A 25,460-nucleotide genomic window follows, 5' to 3' on the forward strand; every position below is an offset into this window, starting at 1 on the left:
AACCTACCTAGAGTTGTGGATAGAGCCCTGAAGATTCTCTTTCACTATAATTTTGAGTTGAAGGTCAGGACTCTAGGAGAATCAAGACTGTCCATATTTTTATATTTGGAAATGATTCCTATTTTCTGTATCTGACAATGCTTTCCTTTAAAAAAAGTAACTTCTAGTAGAAGATTTTTTTAATATTTTGCTAGTAAGACAGAAGTTATTTCTGAGGAGATTCTAAATGAAAGTATACCTAAGGTCAAAATTTTATAAAATATGAAGATTTTCTGTTTTAGAATTTTTAAATACAAAATATATACCAACATATGTGGGTCATTGGTTAAATGTTGAGTTAATAATGGAGAGAAATGTAGATTCTTTGCAGAGGGAGATGGAGGATAGAGGAAAGTGTTTTTGGCCGAAGGACTAGAGTGAGGCAAGACCCTAATTTAAGACATGTTCAAGAGGCAAAGGGTTTCCAGTTTGTCTGGGTCACAGAGTTCCTGCAGGGAAGTGCAGGAGTGGGAGATTGTAGGTGGGGGCCAGATTGAGGGCCTTGAACACTTTTCTAATGCATTGAGTCTTTGTTTGATAGGCAGTGTAGAATCATCAAAGGTATAGTAGGAGCTTTTCAGTATATAGTCAGAGAATGCATACATGCATGCAAGTCACTTGAGTTGTGTCCGACTCTTTGCAACCCCATGAACCATAGTCCATCAGGCTCCTCTGTTCGTGGGATTTTCCGGGCAAGAATACTGGTGTGGGTTGCCATTCTCTGATTCTCCTTTTCCAAGAATAAAAAAATACTGAGATTTAAAAAGAAATTTTGGAGTTTAGCTCATTTCATACCTACTTGAGAAAAGTGAAACCCAAGTGGTTAGTTATGGTGATCTGTTTTTTAGCCATATTAAAAAAGTTTTTTTAAAAAACTATGAACAAAGATCACTGTGAATTATATGTAGTTTCATGAACACTTAGACTTGGAGCCCTGAGACACATTTTCAGTTCAGTTCAGTTCAGTCGCTCAGTCGTGTCCGACTCTTTGCGACCCCATGAATCGCAGCACGCCAGGCCACCCTGTCCATCACCAACTCCCAGAGTTCACTCAGACTCACGTCCATTGAGTCAGTGATGCCATCCAGCCATCTCATCCTCTGTCGTCCCCTTCTCCTCCTGACACATTTTAGGCATCAGCAAAAAACAGATGAAAAGAGGAAAAGGATGGCCAAAATGTGAGAATACAAAAACGAATCAGAGGGCAACAATGGTGTCCAAAGAGAAAAAATAAAAAATAAAAAGATAGATACAGAGACATCTTTACCAAGTGATGTTCTTCATCTTCACAGTACGTATTAGAAGTCCCTCCATCTCAGTTGTTTCAAGTGTCTTAGGTACTGGTGTCTCAAGCAGTGGTAATCTCTGCCTTTGGTTCTCATTTATTTTAATACTATCCATAAAAAGGAGAACTGGGAGAAGAACACAGTCTGTAAATTACCCTGTGATGTTTTTAGGTCTCTGGACCCACATTCAGATTTCCATGCTAGCAACCTTAGCTCTATGATGAAGTCACTGTTTCTTGGTGTCTACCTGTGTTAGAATCACCTAGGCTGTTTGAAGTGCAGTTGCCCGGCCCCACCCCAGACGGACAAAATCAGTGGTTAGGTTACTCAGAGGGACTCAGTTATTCAAAGAATTAAAACAGTGGAGGGCAAGCCATCCTCTGCCCCTTTTGTTGCTGCTCTTCCCATAGGTGGGTGTTGATTATTGCTTCTGACCCTGGGAACCGAGTGAGGGTAATTGTCAGTTGGTATCTTAAGAGACTCTTCTGGAGAGTGATCCTAAGGGCTGAAAGCTCAGAGGACCTGGTGCTAAGGGAACCTAGGGCTGCGCAGCATCCGGTGAGAGTGGCCAGGTGTCCTCATTGGGGTAGAAAGAAACAAGCCCAGATTGAGTGGCTCCTGGACACCAGAGGTTACAAAAGAACCCTTGTCGACTTGCCTGCCTTATCGATTAGGAGGAAACCTCTGAGCATGCACCTTGATAGCTCAGTTGGTAAAGAATCGGCCCGCAATGTGGGAGACGTGGATTCAATCCCTGGGTTGGGAAGATCCCTTGTAGAAGGGAAGGGCTACCCTCTCCAGTACTCTGGCCTGGAGAATTCCATGGACAGTCCATGGGGTCGCAAACAGTCGGACACAACTGAGCGGCTTTCACTTTCACTTTCTGAGCTCGCAAAGTTGGGTCAGTTGCCAGTTCAGTTCAGTTCAGTCGCTCAGTCTTGTCTGACTCTTTGCGACCCCATGAATCAAAGCACGCCAGGCCTCCCTGTCCATCACCAACTCCCGGAGTTCACTCAAACTCATGTCCATCAAGTCGGTGATGCCATCCAGCCATCTCAACCTCTGTTGTCCCCTTCTCCTCCTGCCCCCAATCCCTCCCAGCATCAGGGTCTTTTCCAATGAGTCAACTCTTCGCATGAGGTGGCCAAAGTATTGGAGTTTCAGCTTCAGCATCAGTCCTTCCAATGAACACCCAGGACTGATCTCCTTTAGGATGGACTGGTTGGATCTCCTTGCAGTCCAAGGGACTCTCAAGAATCTTCTCCAACACCACAGTTCAAAAGCATCAATTCTTCGGCGCTCAGCTTTCTTCACAGTCCAACTCTCACATCCATACATGACCACTGGAAAAACGATAGCCTTGACTACACAGACCTTTGATGGCAAAGTAATGTCTCTGCTTTTGAATATGCTATCTAGGTTGGTCATAACTTTCCTTCCAAGGACTAAGCATTTTTTAATTTCATGGCTGCAATCACCATCTGCAGTGATTTTGGAGCCCCCAAAAATAAAGTCTGACACTGTTTCCACTGTTTCCCCATCTATTTCCCATGAAGTGATGGGACCAGATGCCATGATCTTCGTTTTATGAATGTTGAGCTTTAAGCCAACTTTTTCACTCTCCACTTTCACTTTCATCAAGAGGCTTTTGAGTTCCTCTTCACTTTCTGCCATAAGGGTGGTGTCATCTGCATATCTGAGGTTATTGATATTTCTCCCGGCAATCTTGATTCCAGCTTGTGCTTCTTCCAGCCCAGCATTTCTCATGATGTACTCTGCATAGAAGTTAAATAAGCAGGGTGACAATATACAGCCTTGATGTACTCCTTTTCCTATTTGGAACCAGTCTGTTGTTCCATATCCAGATCTAACTGTTGCTTCCTGACCTGCATATAGGTTTCTCAAGAGGCAGGTCAGGTGGTCTGGTATTCCCATCTCTTTCAGAATTTTCCACAGTTTATTGTGATCCACACAGTCAAAGGCTTTGGCATAGTCAATAAAGCAGAAATAGATATTTTTCTGGAACTCTCTTGCTTTTTCGATGATCCAGACATTGGCAATTTGATCTCTGGTTCCTCTGCCTTCTCTAAAACCAGCTGGAACATCGGGAAGTTCACGGTTCACATATTGCTGAAGCCTGGCTTGGAGAATTTTGAGCATTACTTTACTAGCGTGTGAGATGAGTGCAATTGTGCGGTAGTTTGAGCATTCTTTGGCATTGTCTTTCTTTGGGATTGGAATGAAAACGGACCTTTTCCAGTCCTGTGGCCACTACTGAGTTTTCCACATTTGCTGGCATATTGAGTGTAGCACTTTCACAGCATCATCTTTCAGGATTTGAAATAGCTCAACTGGAATTCCATCACCTCCACTAGCTTTGTTCGTAGTGATGCTTTCTAAGGCCCACTTGACTTCACATTCCAGGATGTCTGGCTCTAGGTCAGTGATCACACCATCATGATTATCTTGGTCGTGAAGCTCTTTTTTGTACAGTTCTTCTGTGTATTCTTGCCATCTCTTCTTAATATCTTCTGCTTCTGTTAGGTCCATACCATTTCTGTCCTTTATCGAGCCCATCTTTGCATGAACTTTTCCGTTGGTATCTCTAATTTTCTTGAAGAGATCTCTAGTCTTTCCCATTCTGTTGTTTTCCTTTATTTCTTTGCATTGATTGCTGAGAAAGGCTTTCTTATCTCTTCTTGCTATTCTTTGGAACTCTGCATTCAGATGTTTATATCTTTCCTTTTCTCCTTTGCTTTTCACTTCTCTTCTTTTCACAGCTATTTGTAAGGCCTCCTCAGACAGCCATTTTTCTTTTTTTGCATTTCTTTTCCATGGGGATGGTCTTGATCCCTGTCTCCTGTACAGTGTCTTGAACCTCTGTCCATAGTTCATCAGGCACTTTGTCTATCAGATCTAGTCCCTTAAATCTATTTCTCACTTCCACTGTGTAATAAGGGATTTGATTTAGGTCATACCTGAATGGTCTAATGGTTTTTCCCACTTTCTTCAATTCAAGTCTGAATTTGGCAATAAGGAGTTTATGATCTGAGCCACAGTCAGCTCCCGGTCTTGTTTTTGCTGTTATATAGAGCTTCTCCATCTTTGGCTGCAAAGAATATAATCAATCTGATTTTGGTGTTGACCATCTGGTGATGTCCATGTATAGAGTCTTCTCTTGTGTTGTTGAAAGAGGGTGTTTGCTATGACCAGTGCATTCTCTTGGCAAAACTCTATTAGTCTTTGCCCTGCTTCATTCCATATTCCAAGGGCAAATTTGCCTGTTACTCCAGGTGTTTCTTGACTTCCTACTTTTGCCTCCAGTCCCCTATAATGAAAAGGACATCTTTTTTGGGTGTTAGTTCTAAAAGGTCTTGTAGGTCTTCATAGAACCGTTCAATTTCAGCTTCTTCAGCCTTACTAGTTGGGGCATAGGCTTCGATTACCACGATATTGAATGGTTTGCCTTGGAAATGAACAGAGATCATTCTGTCGTTTCTCAGATTGCATCCAAGTACTTCATTTTGGACTCTTTTGTTGACCATGTTGGCTACTCCATTTCTTCTAAGGGATTCCTGCCCACAGTAGTAGATATAATGGTCAAGGTCAGGAGGGGTGGCCGTGAGAAGATACCCCTCATCCAAGGTAAGGAGAAGCGGCTGCGCTTCCGTGAAGAGATACCCATGTCCAAGGTAAGAGAAACCCAAGTAAGGTGGTAGGTGTTGCAAGAGGGCATCAGAAAGCAGACACACTGAAACCATACTCACAGAAAACGAGCCAATCTGATCACATGGACCACAGCCTTGTCTCACTCAATGAAACTAAGTCATGCCATGTGGGGCCACCCAAGACAGACGGGTCACGGTGGAGAGGTTTGACAGAACGTGGTCCACTGGAGAAGGGAATGGCAAACCACTTTAGTATTCTTGCCTTGAGAACCCCATGAACAGTATGCAAAGGCAAAATGATAGGATACTGAAAGGGGAACTCCCCGGGTCACTAGGTGCCCAATATGCTACTAGAGATCAGTGGAGAAATAACTCCAGAAAGAATGAAGGGGTGGAGCCAAAGCAAAAACAATACCCAGTTGTGGATGCGACTGATGATAGAAGCAAGGTCCAATGCTGTAAAGAGCAATATTGCATAGGAACCTGGAATGTCAGGTCCATGAATTAAAGCAAATTGGAAGTGGTCAAACAGGAGATGGCAAGAGTGAACGTCGACATTCTAGGAATCAGCGAACTAAGATGGACTGGAATGGGTGAATTTAACTCAGTTGCCAGACCAACCACGAAAATGACAGGTCCTCTGAGTTTCCTAGAGAGGCGGCTGAGGAACCGACGGAGATGCGTTTGAGTGTTGTGACGTATTTCCAGTTCCTGGTGTGAGCTGTGGCTTAAATACCCCTTTCCTTGGTTGACTCAGGACTGTAACTGGAGTAGGTGGAAACCTGGTTCATCCCGAGGCTGGATGCTCCATTTTTGGTTTAGTCGCCAAGTCACGTCCAACTCTTTTTGAGACCCCACAGACTGGAGCCTGCCGGACTCCCCTGTCTGTGGGATTTCCCAGGCAAGAATACTGGAGTGGGTTGCCATTTACTTCTGCAGAGATCTTGGGGCTGGATTGGGGGTGTTGTCCTCTTTTCCTAGGCCTGGCTTGGGTTCCTCTTCCTTGCCTTACATAGATCCCTCAGGACCGGACTCTTCCATGTTGGAGCTTCTGTAAGTTTCAGCGATGCAGAGAGCTAAACACAAACAGGGTACAGGGCTGGGTCTGTGTGCACCATCTGGTTTTCGAAGGAGACGCATTTACTAGCGGGGAAACTCCTCCAGTGTCCATCGGTTGATGGACCTTAAGGCTAAAACATGGTTTCTTACACTTTTCGTGAACTTAACTGAGCAGTTTCTCAGTTTTCATGAAAAGCTCTTATAGTAATGGTCATGATTACATATTTGTAGAGGTTTAGTTCTTAAAAAAATAAAAACTATAACGCGATCCTCACAGTTTTGCAAAGCAAAGGGAAGTGCTCGTTCATTTCTGTGGCGAAGAAAACAGATTCAAAAGTGTGGCAGGGGAAGTAGAGGAGGGTGGCAGCTCATTACTGTCAGGTAAATGTAGAAATCCAAGTTTCTACTTGATTGCCATTTAGGTTCTCCTTACTGTTGGGTAGGGGTAGAAATTCTGAGTTTCATGTGGTCACCACAGACACTGTGTGAGCGCTGATTAGTTATTGCTGAGTGATGGTGGAAGTCCGGACCTCACTGGCCCTTTTCTGACGTTGCCTTAGTGTCACCGTTCCCTACTTACCCTGCCACAGTAGTTTCAGGGAAAACCAGCTAAAACCTAAGGTTTAATTAAGATCCAGTCTCATAACACAGTACAAAATAGCAATAAAAAATCCGAAATACCAAGAACCAGGAAGATCGCAAATGGAATGAAAAGAGATGCCAACACCAAGCGAATAGAGGTTTTAGAATTAACAGAGGTTTTAGAATTAACAGAAATTTATAGCAATCATGATTAAAAAAAAAAAAAGCTTCGATGAGGGACTTTCCTGGTGGTCCAGTGGCTAAGACTTCTCTCCTGATGCAGAGGGCTCCAGTTCAACATCTGGTAGGGGAATTAGATCTCACATAGTGCAACTTAGGGGCTTCCCTGGTGGCTCAGAGGTTAAAGCATCCACCTGCAGTGTGGGAGACCTGGGTTCGATCCCTGGGTCGGGAAGATTCCCTGGAGAAGGAAATGGCAACCCACTCCAGTATTCTTGCCTGGAGAATCCTATGGATGGAGGAGCCTGGTGGACTATAGTCCATGGGGTTGCAAAGAGTTGGACATGACTGAGCGACTTCACATCACTTCTGTTGCAACTAAAGATCCTGCATGCTGCAAGAAAATCAGAGATCCGGTGTACTGCAACTAAGACCTGGTGCAGCCAGATAAACGTTTTTTTAAAAAAGCTTCAATGGGAAATTGTGAACACATATAAAAGAAGTGAAAATATAGAAAGAAACCCTCAGCAAGGAAATAGAAAGTCCTAGCAAGTAAATAGAAAATGTAAAAAAAAAATCAAGTGGAAATTTGAGAACTGAAAAATACAGTTATAATATTAAAAGCTCTGTGGGTGGCCTTAACAACAGGATGGAGGCTAGAGAAAATCTGAACTAGAAGACTAAACAACAGGAATAACCCAGTTCTAACAACAGAGAAAATAAGCTGGAGATGGGGAAAAGGAGAAACAGAGGGTAGTAGGCTGAAAAAATAGTCACCCAAAGATACGTTCACTTCCTAATCACCAGAACCTAAAAATATTATGTGGCAGAACAGTGAATATTATTTTATATGGCAAAATAAGTGATTAAGGATCTTGAGAAAAGGAGATTATCCTGAATTATCCAGAAGGGGTCCAGAATGCCATAATAAATATTTTTATGAGAGAGAGGCAGAGGGAAATTAGACACACAGAAAAAGGTGATGTAAAGATGCAGGTAGAGATTGGAGTGGTGTGACCTCAAGCCCCAGCGACACCAAGGGATGACCAGGAGTGGAAGAGACAAGAAATGGGGTCTCTACCTCAGAGTCTCTGGACAGAGCCTTGAGTGTAGACTTCTGGCCCCTAGAATTGTCAGAATAAATTTCTGTTGTTTTAAGCCACAAGTTTGTGGTAATTTGTTATAGAAGCCAAAGGAAACTAGTACAGTGATACAAAGAACTTCAGGGATTTGTGCAACTGTAGAAAGATGTAATGATCATATCAATGAAGTCCCAAAGAGGATGGGGCTTAATAACTACTTAAAATAGTGGCTGAAAAGTTACCAATTTTGGCAAGAGAAGTAAAGCTGCAGATTCAAGAAGGTGATCAAAATGGAAACAGGACAAACCCAAGGAAATCCTTTCAAAACAGCAATACAATTAAACTACCCAAACCCTAAGACAGCGAAAAGATTTTGAAAGCAGCCAGAGAAAAATGACATCTGTAGGAGGAAATTCAAATGACAGTGGATTTCTTATGAGTAATGAGGCCAGAAGAGACTGACATGGTATTTTTAAAGAGCTGAAAGAAAGAAACTATCAAGCCAGAATCCTGTACTTGGTGAAGATATCCTTCAGGAGTGAACAGAAAAATCAAGACGTCCTCACATGAGTAAGATGTAGAATTTGTCACCAGGAAACCTACATTTAAAAAAAATGGCAAAAGGACAATCTCTAAATAGAGAATAATCAGGAAAGAATATGGGTAAATACAGCAAGCTTTCCTACTTCTCCTGATTTTTCTAAATTATGTTTAACTGTTGAAGCAAAAATTGTAATTTTGTCTGCTGTGGTGCTAAATATATTTAGAGGAAATATCTAATTAAGAGAATTATAAGTGGGAAGGGCAAGAGACGTAAAGGAAAGTAAGGTTTCTATACTTCACTCAAATTGGTAAAAAGATGCTACCAATAGAACGTGATAAGTGTGTATATATAACTGGAAACCTAGAGCAACTACTTAAAAAAAAAAAGTGTACAAAAAGATTTACCAAAGATGGTAAAAGTGGAAGCAGTGACAGATTTTATTTTCCTGGGCTCCAAAATCACTACAGATGATTACTGCAGCCACAAAATTAAAAGATGCTTGCCCCTTGGAAGAAACACTGACAAATCTATGCAGCATATTAAGAAGTAGAGACCTCACTTTGCCGACAAAGTTCCGTATGGTTAAAGCTTTGGTTTTTCCACTAGTCATGCACGGATGTGAGAGTTGGACCATAAAGAAGGCTGAGTGCTGAAGAACTGATGCTTTTTAACTGTGGTGTTGGAGAAGACTCTTGAGAGTCCCTCGGACTGCAAGGAGATCAAACCAGTCAATTCTAAATGAAATTCACCCTTAGTATTCCTTGGAAGGACTGGTGCTAAAGCTCCAATACTTTTGCTACCTGATGTGAAGAGATGACTCACTGGAAAAGACCCTAATGCTGGGAAAGATTGAGGGCAGGAGGAGAAGGGAGCGACAGAGAATGAGATGGTTAGATAGCATCACAGACTCAATGGCCATGAGTTTGAGCAAACTCTGGGAGATGGTGGAGGACAGAGGAGCCTATTCGTGATGTCACAGAGTTGGACACTAGTTAGCAACTGAACAACAACAAAATATCAAAAATAGATAAATCAAAATGCAGTTAAAAAAGGAAAAATGACTTCTTCTTGAAGTAACCTACAGGAAGCCAAGAAAAAGAAAATAGAGAAATATGGGAATTCCCTGACAGTTCAGTGGTTAGGACTCCGTGCTTTCACTGCAGAGTGCCTGCAGTGATCAAATCAGGTTTGATTTGGGAGACTAAGATCCTACAAGCTGCACAATTCTGTCAAAAAGGAAAACAAATGAAAAAATAAATATGAAATGGCAAAATTATAGAAGCAGAGAACAGAGTCCTGGTCGCCAGTCATTAATGAGAAGATGGGAATTAGGTGTGTTCATAAAAGGGATTAATGTAGTGATGGAAATGTTCTGTATCTTGACTGTAACAATGCTCTGGTTGTGACTGTACTATAGTTCTGCAAGATATTGCTATTAGTAGAAACTTGGTAAAGAGTAAATGAGATCTCTGCATTCTTTCTTAAAACATATGAATCTACAATTATATTAAAATAAAATTTAACTTTAAAAAGCAAAATATAAGCATAGTGTTTTGTGAGTAGAGAAAGTAATATTGAATTCAAGTTTCAGTGTGCAGAAATCAAGCTTTATTGGAAGAAAAAAGTTAATTCTCAACTAAGAAAACCTATCTTGAGGTCAGTTGGATAGAATTAGATGAATTCTATCTGCAACCTGAATCCCTCTTGCCAGGTAACATAATAAATTCACAGGCTCTGGAGATTAGGTGAGCAGTAGACTTCTTGGTGAGGGTGGAGCAGGTGGTGTCATTATTCTACCTACTGCCAGTAGTCTGCTGTCAGCACCCAACGGTCACTCTATAGCAGTACCTCAAAATACTTCTCGTTCTTTTTATAGCTGCCTCAGTAGTTATGCCACAGTTTATTCAGTCAGTCACTTATTGATGGACATTAGGTTTGTTTCCAGTCTTTTAGCTTGACTATCTAAATAAATAACCTTGTGCATATGTATTTTGTAGATTTGTCAATGTATCTTTTGGATGGATTTCTATTGCAGGAACAAAGAATAAACTTATGTAAGCAATTTTGCTACATTTTATTATTTTTCCAAATAGGGGCTGTACTATTTTGTGTTCCAATTAAGAGTGCATAAGAGCTCCTCTTTCCTCATGAATAGAGTATATTGTCAAACTTCTGAATTTTTTCCAGTCTGATAAAATGACTAATGGTACTTGAGTGTAGATTTTAGTTTGTATGTTTATATTTAGAGTGAAGTTGAGCATCTTTACAGACATTTGAGCACTGCTACAATTTCTTATTCTGTCAGCTCTTCATTTCCTTTGTCTATTTTCTCCATTGGGTTATTGGTTCTTTTCTTTTTTTCTCTCTTTTATTTTTAAAAAATATTTCATTTATTTGACTGGGCCAGGTCTTAGTTGAGGGACGTGAGGTCTTTGATCTTTACTTCAGCATGTGAACTCTTAGTTGTGGCATGTGGGGATCTAGTTCAATAACCAGGGATCAAACCCAGGCCCCCTGCATTGGGAGCTCGGTGTCTTAGCCACGGGACCACCAGGGAAGTCCTCAGTTATTTTCTTTTTAGGAAATATTTTAGGAACCCTTTATATATTTGGGATATTAGTCCTTTGTGATATGTTGCAAACATTTTTCCAGTGTATTATTTTTCTTCTGACTTTTCTTTGTGGTATTTTTTGATAACCAATCCATTTTATTTTTAGGCAGATTTACTTATTATTATTTTTTTTTTTTATTGCTTTTGGAAATTGAGGCAAGGTTTCCTGTTCCCAGATGTTTGAATTATTACTCATGTTCTTCTAATACATTTATAGGTATATTTTTTACATTTGTTTTTTTGATCCATTTGGAATTTATCCTGATTGTGATATGTGATGGGCGATATTAATGCAATTTTACTTTTGACCAAATGGCTATCAGTTGTCCTAATACAACTTATCTACAAGCCCTTCATTTCCCCCATTGATTCATGATGCCACCATCATTTACTAAATATCCATATGTACCTCAGTCTAGTGCGTGGTGCGTGCATACTTACTCATGTCCAACTCTTTGTGACCCAATGGACTGTAACCAGCCAGACTCCTCTGTCCATGAGATTCTCCAGGCAAGAATCCTGGGGTGTGGTCCGTTTCTGTCTGTTCTTACACAGCATCACACTCAATTGTAGGGACTTTATAACGTGTGGTGATATCTGATTAGTATGTCCCTCACTATTGTTCTTCAGAGGGTATCATGGCTATTCCTATTTTCCCATTTGAACTTTATAATCAATTTGTCTAACTCTAGAACAGTATTTGTTGATACTTTTATTTTAGAAGATTGACTTCTTTGTTGAGTCTTTTGAACCGTCTTTTTAGCATGTGGCTTTCTATTTGTCTAACTATACATTTGGCCTTTCAGGAGGTTTTCCCCATACCGGTTTTGCAATTTTTTCCCTACACTTAGTCCCACTTATTTTCTTTCTTTCTCTTGTTGTTGTTGCTGCTGCTGTTGTTACTATAAATTAGGTATTCTCTTACATTATATCTTGTAACTTTATCACTGGTTATTTGCACATTGGAAAGTACTGCTTTCAGTGTGTTAATTTTATATTTTTGCTGCTGCTGCTAAGTCGCTTCAGTCGTGTCCAACTCTGTGCGACCCCATAGACGGCAGCCCACCAGGATGCCCCATCCCTGGGATTCTCCAGGCAAGAACACTGGAGTGGGTTGCCATTTCCTTCTCCAGTGCATGAAAGTGAAAAGTGAAAGTGAAGTCGCTCAGTGGAGTCGGACTCTTTTTACTAAATTATCTTTTAGTTTTCCCATTGAACTCAATGGGTTTTCAGATGTATACCCATTATCATTAGCGCATAAAAGGGAACTGTAGAAGGTGGAAACGTAAGCAGAAACCGCCAGGTTGACCCTTGAGAAGTGTGTAGAAGAGGTCCCCTCCTGAGTCTGGAAGACCTCAGGAGAAATCCCTTTGAGACATCTTTAATATCAAGGGTGCTGAAACCCAAATAAACGTGAGTGAAAAAGCATAGGATTTACCTAGCTCAGATACACTCGCCATGCCTCGACCACCCATCAGTTGGGAGGAATGGGGATACTAGCAAGCGGAAGACTAGCAGAAGGCGAAAACTATCGTCAAACTGCGGGCCTGTGAATCCTCCGTAGTCACCTCTCGAGAGTGCACGGGAGAACTACCGAGTAGCAAGCTCACTCTTCCTAGAGTGGCGGCGGAAGTGACCAGATGCTCCGTACTCCTTGGCCGCTTCCGGCCTTTGTGGGTCGCTCTTGGTGGGTTCCGGTTCGGAAATCGTTAGAGACTTCACCCCCTTGAATCCGGGAGGGAAACTTCTGCTGGCCTCCTGGGGCTGCGGTTGAGCGAGCTTTTGCTGCGAACGCGGCGGGTGGGCTGCTGGCCGTCTTCCGGCCAGGCTGGAGCGGGGCATCCTCTGGTGCTCACTTGCCCAGGTGGGTCCGCGAGAAGCTACTTGAGGCAGAAGCTAGCCCCCAGCCCTCTGAGAAGGGGGGTCACAGCCCGGGATGAGGGGGAGACCCGGCTGTGCGCCTCATACCTCCTGGGCTTGCCTCGCGCTGTGTACCCTTCTTGATTCTGCGCCATCTGACATTTCCGAACACTCGTCGGTCACAGGCGCTGACCCACGTCCTAGGGCCTCTTTTTCAAGCATCCCTTTATATTTAGAATTACAGGTACTAGGGTAGAAGAGGGCCTGAAAAAACAACGTCTCCAGCTTTTTTGCTTGATAAAGAATCAGGAGCAGAGAGATTAAGTCCCTGCGGAAATAAATTCATGTAACTGCAGCTTTTATGACAGTGATTTCCCATTATGCATCATCTGAGTTTTTAAAGAATTTAAAAAGAAACTACTCAATGATGTCTCAGCTTTTTGTTATAATTTGTTTGCTGTAAATGTTTGTTTATTCCATTTAATTCTCCTTTTTTCTATTACTAAGTGGAAATATTTCCTTCTTAGTCTTACTTTTCTTGTCCTGAAAATCCTGAAACAACTTAGCACCTTTTACTTATTCTTTTTCTTTAAATTAGTCTACTGAGTCTTTTTTATCAGAGCATTTCTCTGAGTATAGTAGATTACCCTGGAGGCAGCTTTCGAGGTGCATATTTAAATTCTTAGAATTTGCAATTTTTGTTTATGGTGTAGTTTGGGTTAATGATGATAGCTTCTCCCTCAGTTCCAGCCAGAAAAAAACGACACAGGAGATCTTGCTTGAAGCATTGATAAGCTTTTGTATAGCAATGATGGCATATACTTGGTCTATCCAGGCCATGAAGGACCGGGAAGAACTTTTGGAAGTAAAGATAGAGGAAGAGGAGCTGGAGGAGGAGCATAAATATGCCACTACACAGGATCAGAACCTTCAAAAGAACACCACCCACAGTAGGGAGGTCTTCCGACGGTACTTCAGGCAGTTCTGCTACCAGGAAACATCTGGGCCCCGTGAGGCTTTGAGCCGACTCCGGGAACTTTGCCATCAGTGGCTGAAGCCAGAGACCCACACCAAAGAGCAGATTCTGGAACTACTGGTGCTGGAGCAGTTCCTGACCATCTTGCCTGAGGAGCTCCAAGCCTGGGTCCAGGAACAGCATCCAGAGAGTGGGGAAGAGGTGGTGACTGTGCTGGAGGATTTAGAGAGAGAGTTGGATGAGCCAGGATATCAGGTGAGAACATAGATGTGGTGTCTGAGAAGTGAATTATGGATTTCTAGGCCAGAATGAAGTCTAATACTATTTCACAAAATGTATCCTTGACAAAATTGGTGCATCAGAAAGGGGCCTGAGTGTCACAGACGTTGGTTAATGTAATCCTAACTTATTTATATCTTTTTTGTGGAAGGATTGTGTATTTCTTTATTAAGCTGCAAAATTCTGTTTGGTGAAATGCTGTCCAGAAACAGACTTGTAGTACAGAGAAAATGTTAGATGATTAAAGGGTGGGCAGCAGCCTCTTGAAAGGGACATCGTTTCTGTACAACACAAGTGATTAAGAAATAAGGTTTTGCAGATATATCCTCTGCCTTGTCTCCATTAAAGGATTAAAAGATTGAGAAATCAAAGTCACCATCTCAGGAATGAGATGCAGGAGCAGAGTGGAAAGTTAGGGGGGATGGGCATGGAAGGGACCCATGTTTCTTTGAGTGGTTAAAAGCCCAGTTGAGTTGAAAAGGTGAGATGTCAGTAGAAGAGTTGAAAACAGAGACTGGAGGACCTTGAATATCAACCTCTGGAGTTTAGATTTCATTCTGTAGGACAGAAGCTCCTAATCTGTTCTCTCTGAGTCTAAGTGAGTTTTACTAAAACCAAGATAGAAAAAAAAAAAAAAGAGGCAAATTATGTTGAACCATTTTGTTTTGTTTTAACATTGATAAAGACAGTGCTTTTCAACCAGTACCTCAAAGGGCATTTGGCAATGTCGTGGGACATTTTTCAGTACCTCAAAGAGCATTTGGCAGTGTCTTGGGGCATTTTTGGTTGTCCTAACATTGAGAGGTATCACTGGCATCTAGTGGCTGAAGGATACTGCTAGATAATCACAGTGCTAATGAAACGAAAGTATAATCTAGCATCGAAGTACAAAGCCTGAAGAGGGAAGGACCATGTGGCAAAAAGGTCTAAGTTGAAAATAGGATCATGAAAGTGTGACTGCAAAGGAAGAGGCATATCTTAGGTAAGAATTCAGTAAGTTCAGTTCAGTCACTCAGTCGTGTCTGACTCTTTGCGACCCCATGAATCTCAGCATGCCAGGCCTCCCTGTCCATCACCAATTCCCAGAGTTCACTCAGACTCACATCCATCGAGTCAGTGATGCCATCCAGCCATCTCATCCTCTGTCATCCCCTTCTCCTCCTGCCCCCAATCCCTCCCAGCATCAGAGTCTTTTCCAATGAGTCAACTCTTTGCATGAGGTGGCCAAAGTACTGGAGTTTCAGCTTTAGCATCATTCCTTCCAATGAAATTGCAGGGCTGATCTCCTTCAGAATGGACTGGTTGGATCTCCTTGCAGTCCAAGGGACTCTCAAGAGTCTTCTCCAACACCACAGTTCAAAAGCATCAATTCTTCGGCGCTCAGCCTTCTTCACAGTCCAACTCTCACATCCATACATGACCACAGGAAAAACGATAGCCTTGACTAGACGAACCTTTGTTGGCAAAGTAATGTCTCTGCTTTTGAATATGCTATCTAGGTTGGTCATAACTTTTCTTCCAAGGAGTAAGCGTCTTTTAATTTCATGGCTGCAGTCACCATCCGCAGTGATTTTGGAGCCCAAAAAAACAAAGTCTGACACTGTTTCCACTGTTTTCCCATGTATTTCCCATGAAGTGATGGGACCGGATGCCATGATCTTTGTTTTCTGAATGTTGAGCTTTAAGCCAACTTTTTCACTCTCCACTTTCACTTTCATCAAGAGGCTTTTGAGTTCCTCTTCACTTTCTGCCATAAGAGTGGTGTCATCTGCATATCTGAGGTTATTGATATTTCTCCCGGCAATCTTGATTCCAGCTTGTGCTTCTTCCAGTCCAGCGTTTCTCATGATGTACTCTGAATGGAAGTTAAATAAGCAGGGTGATAATATACAGCTTGACGTACTCCTTTTCCTATTTGGAACCAGTCTGTTGTTCCATGTCCAGTTCTAACTCTTGCTTCCTGACCTGCATACAGATTTCTCAAGAGGCAGATCAGGTGGTCTGGTATTCTCATCTCTCTCAGAATTTTCCACAGTTTATTGTGATCCACACAGTCAAAGGCTTTGGCATAGTTAATAAAGCAGAAATAGATGTTTTTCTGGAACTCTCTTGCTTTTTCCATGATCCAGAGGATGTTGGCAATTTGATCTCTGGTTCCTCTGCCTTTTCTAAAACCAGCTTGAACATCAGGAAGTTCACAGTTCACATATTGCTGAAGCCTTGCTTGGAGAATTTTGAGCATTACTTTACTAGCATGTGAGATGAGTGCAATTGTACGGTAGTTTAAGCATTCTTTGGCATTGCCTTTCTTTGGGATTGGAATGAAAACGGACCTTTTCCAGTCCTATGGCCACTACTGAGTTTTCCAAATTTGCTGGCATATTGGGTGCAGCACTTTCAAAGCATCATCTTTCAGGATTTTAAATAGCTCTACTGGAATTCCATCACCTCCACTAGCTTTGTTCGTAATGATGCTTTCTAAGGCCCACTTGACTTCGCATTCCAGGATGTCTGGCTCTAGATGAATGATCACACCATCGTGATTATCTTGGTCATGAAGATCTTTTTTGTACAGTTCTTCTGTGTATTCTTGCCACCTCTTCTTAATATCTTCTGCTTCTGTTAGGTCCATACCATTTCTGTCCTTCATCGAGCCCATCTTTGCATGAAATTAATTGAAAATTATACAGATGGAGGTATAAAGAAGGAAGAAAGAATGGAGAACTCTATTCAGCAGTCTATTCTAGGCTAAGCACTAGGGATTTTCAAGCTTGAAAGACTAGTATAACGGAAACACTCCTGAGTTCAAGATCGTAGGGGAAAGTGAATTGGTACTCTTGCCTGGAAAATCCCATGGATGGAGGAGCCTGGTAGGCTCCAGTCCATGGGGTTGCTAAGAGTCGGGCACGACTGAGTGACTTCACTTTCACTTTTCACTTTCATGCATTGGAGAAGGAAATGGCAACCCACTCCGTTGTTCTTGCCTGGAGAATCTCAGGGACAGGGGAGCCTGGTGGGCTGCCATCTATGGGTCGCACAGAGTTGGACACGGCTGAAGCGACTTAGCAGCAGTAGCAGCATCATTCAGCAGATATTTATTGGCCATCTGTTGTTTACTAGGCACTGGGAATGCACCAGTGAAAAAAGTGTAGAGGGTTGCTGCTCTTTTTTCTTGGCCACACCATGTGGCATGCAGGTCTTAGTTCCTTCACCAGGGGTTAAACCTGTGCCCCCTGCATTGAGAGCAGAGTCTTAGCCATTGGACCACCAGGGAAGCCCCAGTCTGACGTTTAATTCCAATTTAAAGTTTTTAATTTTAACATAATCACTCTAGCTTCTATGTTGCGAAAGTTCTACACTGGGCCTGGGGGTGGGGAAGGAGAACATAGGGAACAAAGTTAGAAGCAGGGAAACCAGTTGAGGAGGCTATAGCTATAAGCAGTAATCCAGGCAAGAGATGCTGGTGCCTGACTAGAATAATAGCATTGGAAGTGGCAAAATGTAATTGGATTCTGATACATTTTGAGGATAGAGCTTGAGAGGATTTGTGTTTATATAGGTTGCAGGATATGAGAGAAAGTGAGTTAAAGATTATTCCAAGGTTTTTGGTTCGTACATCAGGTAAAATGAATTCGTCATTCACTGAGATAGTAAAGATTGAGAGAGACATAGGTTTGGAGTAAAGGGACGGGAATCAAAAGCTAGGTTTTAGATGTGTTAATTTTGAGATTCTCATTAAATCCAAGTAGAAAGTTTGAGCAAGCAACTAGATATAAAGAGTTGGGATTCAGTGGGGGTGGGCAGTGGAAATCTGTTCTAGAAATACAAAATTGGGACTTGCCGGAATATGAATGGTATTTAAAGCCATGAGACAAAAAGAGCATCAGGGGAGTAACCAGATTGGAAACTGGAGAGTGGCCAGGGAGGTAGGAAGAGAACCAAAAGAAAGAATGGGATTCTTAGGCGTAGGCGGAAGTAACTTGGTTTTAGTCATGAAGAATTTGTATTGCCAACCAGTCCTTTCCTTTGAGGCTTGCTGTGGGTAGCTAGTGGTTTATGAGGCCTAGTCAAAGATCCAAGGACAGAAGGCACAGTTCACTGTACTGGGCTTTTTTTGCTCTCTTCTCCCCCCAATTTGAGGGCTTCTCAGGTGGTGCTGGTGGTAAAGAATCTGCCTGCAGTACAAGAGATTCAGGAGACGTGTGTTCAGTCCCTGGTTTGGGAAGATCTCCTAGGGGAGGAAATGGCAACCAGCTCCAGTATTCTTGTCTGGAAGATACCATGGACACGGGAGCCTCTGGACTATATTCCATGGTGCCGCAAAGAGTTGAACAGGACTGAGTGACTGAGCACACACACCCCAAAATTTGAAGTATCAAAACATCTTTTTCTGTACATTTGAGATAGTATTCTGCTGATTTTGGCTCTTATTCTGAGGGAAAGATTACAAAATGAAACTGTCAGAGAAATAGTGTCAGTGTATGGTAATTTTTTATTTACAAACTTTAGCCATTGAAGGGTATGTGTGTGTGTGTGTTAGTTGCTCGGTCATGTCTGACACATTGTGACCCCATGGACTATAGCCAGGCTCCTCTGTCCATGAGATTTTCCAGGCAAGAATATTGGAATGGGTTGCCATTCCCTTCTCCATAGAATCTTCCTGATTTAGGGATTGAACCCAGGTCTCCTGCATTGCAGGTAGATTCTTTACAGTCTGAGCCACTAGGCAAGCTATTGAAGAGGGATGGGGAAGTAATTTGAGGGCCTATCACATGCCTATGTGAGGTGCTTTACATGCATGTCATATAATCTCAGATGTCATATAATCTCAGAATGATTTCTAGCCTAAGGTGACAGAGCTATCAATACTAAACTAAGAAACAGAGTAAGTAATTAGATTCCGATTCCTGTTTTTATACTACCATGCTGGGGAAACCTTTTTTTCTTTTTTTTAAGTGCAAGAGGCAATGGGCCCAATGGAGGAAAGGAAGCTACAGAGTGGTTGAAATTGCTGAGTAAATGAGTTAATTGAAGGAGCAAGGGTCAAAGGGAAGCAGAAAGGGATGACATTGAAGGCAAAAGTAGAGATACAAGCCTTGAAAAAGAAAAGACTTCTTCCTCTAAGATAGAAGGAAAGGAGAAGAGTAAGAGAGTGGAGATAGGTAAAGTGAAGGAGAGAGGATTTTTTTGAGATGGTCCTGATCTTGGAGAAAGAAAGAAGGGGGATGGGGACCTCAGAAGAGCATTGTCTATTAGGAATATGAGAGATTTCTCTTTTTCCTTTCCTCTTTCCTTCTTATACCCTCTTTCTTTTCTTTCTCTTTCTCCTTTGTTCCCTTCTTTCTTTGTCATTTCTTTCATTATTTCCCTTTACTTTTACCCCTTCCTTTCCTTCTTTCTCACGTCTGTCTTATTTCCCCATAAATTCCTTTCCACTTCTTTCTGCCTCTGCCTCTTTTTACCTTCTTTTCCCTCTCTTTGTCACTTCTCTATTTCTTTGAGCATAGACAAAAATGTAAAAGTGGTACATTTAATATACTTTAACTGTCAAGATAGGGGAAGTTACTTCCAACTGGGGAAGGGAAGGTTTCCCAGAAGAGGTGACATTTGTATTGGCCTTGAGTAGGATTATGGCAGGCTGTTATATGGAAAGAAGTTTATTTCAAGTTTCAGGGAGCTGGGTGCCAGTGCCCTGGATAGTATATTCTTATTTAATGTTACCAGAGCAAGGTTCTAAGCTATATCTCATTTACCTCAGGTCTCAGTCCGCAGTGAGGAACAAGAATTACAGGAGATCGTACCTCTAAGAACAGAACAAGAACCCAGAATATGCCTTCAGTCTGTGCAAGCCCAGCCAAAGTGTGAATCTGCAGAACTTGAAGCCCAACAGAAGCAAGGTAAAGAAGGAAGACCCATCTTGGGAGGAAGGGGAAGATGGGGGCCAACGTAGGACCCTGGGACTCTTTTGTACTTTGTGCTGTTTGTGAGCATGGAAGTCAGGAAGGTCTCTCAAGAACTCTGATGGCTCATGCATAGACCGGAGGCAGCCTGGTTTATCACTCTGAAACTTTTTTTCTCTTTATGTTACTATTTTCTGAATCCTGACTGTATTTTATTTGAAAACACTTAGTTTAGTCCTTCTGATAGTTATTTTCCTCTATACTGACTTCCTTCCTATGTATAGCCTTTATCCTACCAGACAATACCACTGTCTTGCAATTTATTCTGTGTCCTTCAGTAAATAAACCTTTGCCCCATGATCTCTTCAGCTAACTTTCAGATGGTTCAGGGAAAAATACATATATGTGTATATATGTATTATATATATACATATATGTATATACATATATAATATATATATACACACATACATATATTACTCTTGTAAAGAGAAAGAGTAATAAAGCAGATGTGGCAAAATGTTCAAAGTGGGTGAAGGGGTGAAAGAATGTACCTTCCTTATTTCCAGTTTCTCTGTTTTTTCACTTACTTTCTAAAAACAGGTGAAAATCCACATTGTTGAAAAAAGTAATAACCTTAAGTTACCCAGTGAAAAGTTTGCCTGCCTTTTTGTTACCTAGCCATTTGGTCTCCTTACCTCTATTTTGAAATAGGTTGTCACTGTTACTAGTTTCTTGTGTGTCCTAGAGATTTTTAACCATATATGTATATTTCTCATATTCTAATATATTTTCCTCTCTTTATCACTGAGATTATAGAACCTTGCATTTTTTATTTCTTAACAGCTGCTAAATATTAAAATATATCACTATATCAGGCTCCCCAGGTGGCTCAGTGATAAAGAATCCACCTACCAATGCAGGAGACAAGGGTTCATTCCTTGGGACGGGAAGATCCCTTGGAGAAGAAAATGGCAACCCACTCTAGTATTCTTGTTTGAGAGATCCCACGGGCAGAGAAGCCTGGTGAGCTACAGTCCATGGGGTCACAAAAGAGTTGGACAGGACTTAGTGACTAAACAACAAAAATATGGCTATATCATGCAATTAACTTAGTCTTCTCCTGCTAATAACATTTAAGTTGGCCCCACTCTTTTACTATAACAAATAGTGCTGTGATAAATAACCATATGTGTGAATATATCTGTAGCATAAATTCCTTCTAGGTGGAATTACTAGGTCAAAGGTTATATATATATTTGTAATTTTGATATATATTGTCAAATTGCCCTCTAATAAAGCTTGGATCAATTTACACTCTTACTGGCAATGTTTGATTTTCATGTTGTGAGCACAGTGTTACATCAAGCTTTTGGCAAATCCAATAGGTGAAAATTATATTCAATATTGTTTAAATCTACTTTTCCCTTATTGTGAGGGGGAGCATCTTTTCTTGTGTTTAAGAGCTGTTCTATTTCCTTTCATGGAAGCCATCAGTTTTTTTCTTTGCCCAGTTTTCTATTTGGTTACTGGTCTTTTTCTTAACAGTTTTTGGAGTGCTTGAGTTTATTAGTTCTGTATTCTAGTGCCATTTTATAGTCATGCGAGATCTCTAAGTTCTTCTGTAATTTTTCATTTGAATAATTTTATGTTGCCTAATGAAAGTTGCCTTTTTCAACCATAAGAAACTAATGAGTATGATCCATTTTTAATTTCAGATATTGAGACTGGAAATGAGTATAGGAATTTAAAGCAAGAAGTTTCTCCAGAAATGAAACCATATGGGAATATAGCTAGCAAATTTGAAAATGAAATGTCTCAACCAGCTAGGTATGAAAAAACATATGAACCTGAAGAAAAAACAGGAGAGTCTTCTGAATATTCAAGGGAGGATAAAGAACCTACATGTGATGAAAATGGAGTAAGTTTGACTGAGAACTTAGATCTTTCTGAACACCAGAGAATTTGTCCAGGAGAAAAGCCTTATGTATGTGATGTCTGTGGAAGAGCTTTTAGTCAACACTCACGTTTTGTAGAACATCAGAGGATCCATACTGGAGACAGGCCCTACAAATGCAAAGAATGTGGAAAAACTTTCCGTGGGAGAACTGTGCTTATTCGACACAAAATAATACACACAGGAGAGAAACTCTATAAGTGTAATGAGTGTGGCAAAGCCTTTGCCCAGTGGTCAGCTCTTAATCAACATCAGAGACTTCACACAGGAGAGAAACACTACCACTGTAATGAATGTGGCAAAGCCTTTAGCCAGAAAGCAGGCCTCTTTCACCATCTCAAAATCCACACAAGAGATAAACCTTATCATTGTACTCAGTGTAATAAAAGTTTTAGTCGGCGTTCAATTCTTACCCAACATCAAGGAGTTCATACTGGGGCAAAGCCCTATGAGTGCAGTGAGTGTGGAAAAGCCTTTGTTTATAACTCCTCCCTTGTTTCCCATCAGGAGATCCACCACAAAGAAAAATGCTATCAGTGTAAGGAATGTGGGAAGTCCTTCAGTCAGAGCGGCCTTACTCAGCATCAGAGAATCCACAATGGAGAGAAACCCTACAAATGTGATGTATGTGGAAAAGCCTTTATTCAGAGGACAAGTCTTATAGAACATCAACGAATTCACACTGGAGAGAGACCCTATCAATGTGATAAGTGTGGGAAGGCTTTCACTCAAAGATCAGTCCTCAAGGAACATCAGAAAGTGCACACTGGAGAGAGGCCCTATAAATGCAATGAGTGTGGGAATGCCTTCCGAGGAATCACGAGCCTCATTCAGCATCAGAGAATCCACACTGGGGAGAAACCCTACCAATGTGACGAATGCGGCAAAGCCTTCAGACAGAGGTCAGATCTTAGTAAACACCAGAGAATTCATAACAGAGGTGATCCCTATACATGTAAAGTGCGTGGGGAGTCATTTACACAGAACTCAGCTCTTATTCAACATCAGACTACCCACAAAGCAGAAAAATCTGGTTCTGTGTGATAACTGCAGGGAAACTATCTCACAGAATTCAGGCTAAGGAGAAATACAAGCTATGAGATGATCAGGACAAAAGGTTAGTCACTATAGCTATACGGAAACCTTGGATATTTCATAAAAAATTCACTGTGTGCTCCTTTTCTCAAAAGAGTTTACAACCTAGTTTCGAAGATAATAGGTCCACCTATTTAGTTAAGGCCACAGGACAGTAGAATTGATGCTCAAATATTATAGAATTAAAGTGGCACTTGACGAGCAGTAAGTGCTATAAATTCTGAAGGAGAGATCACTGGTGTCTGAAGTAGTCAGGAAAGATTTTAAAGATAAAGGTTTGATGGGGATATTTGGAAGGCAAAAGGGAGAAAACATTTAGAATAGAACAAATTAATCAGAGTGCCTGTGGTTTGCAAGCATCAGTGACAAAACAAGCCAACCTAAAGAAAGTTCATGCAGTTGGGCAGCTGATGGTATTGTGTTGGAAACACAACAAGGGCAGACGCTGGGAGGTCAGAATGCCAGTAATTTCACCGAATATTTTGACACTTAAAGAATTTTTCTCATTTAATTTCTAAAATGTTTCTATAAATTAAAATGATTCTCCACTGTAAAAATGAGGATATTCTTGCTTATGGAGATGATGACACAGCTACAGTATTACACAAAGGAAGAGACCAGAGGCTCAAGTGCAGGTCATTACAGTTTTTAAGTTCTGTTCATTACAGGAGTGATTCCTCAACATCAGTGAACATCAGAATCACCTTGGTGCTTGTTGAACATACCTGAGTCCCACTTGCAGATACTGTGCTTCATTAGGTCTGAGATGGGGATTGAGAATCTTCATTTCTGTAGCTCCATAGTCACTTGATGTGCTATACAATTTGAGAAACATTGCATTGAATCACAGTTGCCAGTGAAGTGAGGAAGCATGAATACAGGCCACTGCAGATTTTTAGCATGAGGAAAGCCCTTCAGGGGACATGTGCCAGCAGCTCTTTACAATGAACAGGGAATTAGACCACCATCATGCCTAAAAATTAGGGTTTCACAATGGCCTTTCTAGCCCTTCAAATTTAAATGTTTCAAAACAGACCCACCTACATTCCAAGGCTCCATGGGGTCTTCTGAGTGCATGCTTTGTGTGTGTGTGTGTGTGTGTGTGTGTGTGTGTGTTAGGGGAGGGATGCTGGTGTTCTCTGTTTTATACTTCTCTTTTTTCCCACCTCTGTGTTATGAATTCTTTTACAATTTTTTGACTTGTATACTTTCTTGAGCGTATTAAAAGAGCCAAAGATTAGTGATTCTTTCCTTCAGGCTTCAGGAAAAAAATTAACTGAAAACTGGTTGACATTTCTCCTATATTACTGAGTAAATTCTGTTTTTGATGAGAATCTATGATGATTACTGTACTAGGTAGCAGGCAAGTCACAGAAGTACATATAGCTCCTTGTCTGTTTATCTCTTTACAGAAATCATATTTAGTCTCTGCTGAGATGTTCATTTATTTCTTTTCCTTTCTGCCTTGCCACAGCAAACTCCACAGTTCGTTCCTAGGACTACGTTCCCACCCCACCCCACCCAACTTCAGTCCCCTCATCTCTCACTTCTAGCTGGTCAGTGGGTTTGAAGTGGTGAGATAGTGACAGAAGAGGTAGAGGAGAAAAAAGAAGGGTAATTCACCACTCTTTAACTAGTCCCAACAACCTTTCTGCCCAGCCCTGTCTTTATCCACCTCCCCCTTCTGTAAAAGACTCTACCCCCATTTCCCTAGTGCCCCTATCTCCTGTCCCTCTATCCATAATCCCTGTATAATACATAAGAATATCATCATTGGATTTGAACCAGAAAAGTCCCTAGTCCTATAGAAATATATATGTTCCTAGCTTTCTAAATTGTAATTGTGAACACATTTTCTCTTAAAAATGATAATAGTACTTTAGGCATATAAAGTGTCATACTGGTTTTTGTGATTAGAATTTACAATGATTGTGGGAAAACTTTCTGGGTTCACAACATAGGAAAGCAAATTAACATTTGGAAAACAATTCATTCACAAGTGGACTGTTTATTTAATAATAAGACCAACATTGGAATTGTGCACCTAGGCACTGAGGCAGCTAGGATTGAAAACCTAATTTTTTATGTCTAGGAAACAAGGATCCTAGAACTAAGCCTGAAGGCCCTAGCTGTAAGTATTGATGCGTGCTAAATTGCCTCAGTTGTGTCCAGCTCTTTGCAACACTATAGACTAGCCTGCTCCTCCTCTGGGATTCTCCAGGCAAGAATACTGGAGTGGGCTGCCATGCCCTCCTCCAGGGGATCTTCCTGACCCAGGAATCAAACCCACATCTCATATGTCTCCTGCATTGGCAGGCGGGTTCTTTATCACTAGCACCATC

General features: G+C 41.3%; 1 protein-coding gene across 20 annotated transcripts in view; it reads left to right on the forward strand.

Moving 5' to 3' along the window:
* ZSCAN12 (zinc finger and SCAN domain containing 12) overlaps positions 1-25,460 on the forward strand; it is a 48,226-nt gene that overhangs the window by 12,599 nt on the left and 10,167 nt on the right. For 6 of the 20 annotated variants that reach the window (XR_011563279.1, XR_011563280.1, XR_011563278.1 and 3 more), the window contains exons 1-4: positions 12,355-12,915; positions 13,656-14,142; positions 19,925-20,063; positions 21,785-22,925. The exons of 1 other annotated variant lie outside the window; for it this stretch is intronic. Coding sequence is in view for 7 of the 19 variants with exons in the window: in XM_019985259.2 (XP_019840818.2) it covers positions 13,720-14,142; positions 19,925-20,063; positions 21,785-22,925 (1,703 nt within the window). In the remaining 12 variants the exon portion in view is untranslated. Of the gene's footprint in view, positions 1-12,342; positions 12,916-13,655; positions 14,143-19,924; positions 20,064-21,784; positions 24,359-25,460 lie in introns of those variants that run through there. 13 more of the 20 variants (XM_070777512.1, XM_070777518.1, XM_070777519.1 and 10 more) reach the window with 10 other exon arrangements.

The sequence above is a fragment of the Bos indicus genome, chromosome 23, assembly GCF_029378745.1.
Source record: "Bos indicus isolate NIAB-ARS_2022 breed Sahiwal x Tharparkar chromosome 23, NIAB-ARS_B.indTharparkar_mat_pri_1.0, whole genome shotgun sequence".
In the NCBI taxonomy this organism is placed as follows: Eukaryota; Metazoa; Chordata; class Mammalia; order Artiodactyla; family Bovidae; genus Bos; species Bos indicus.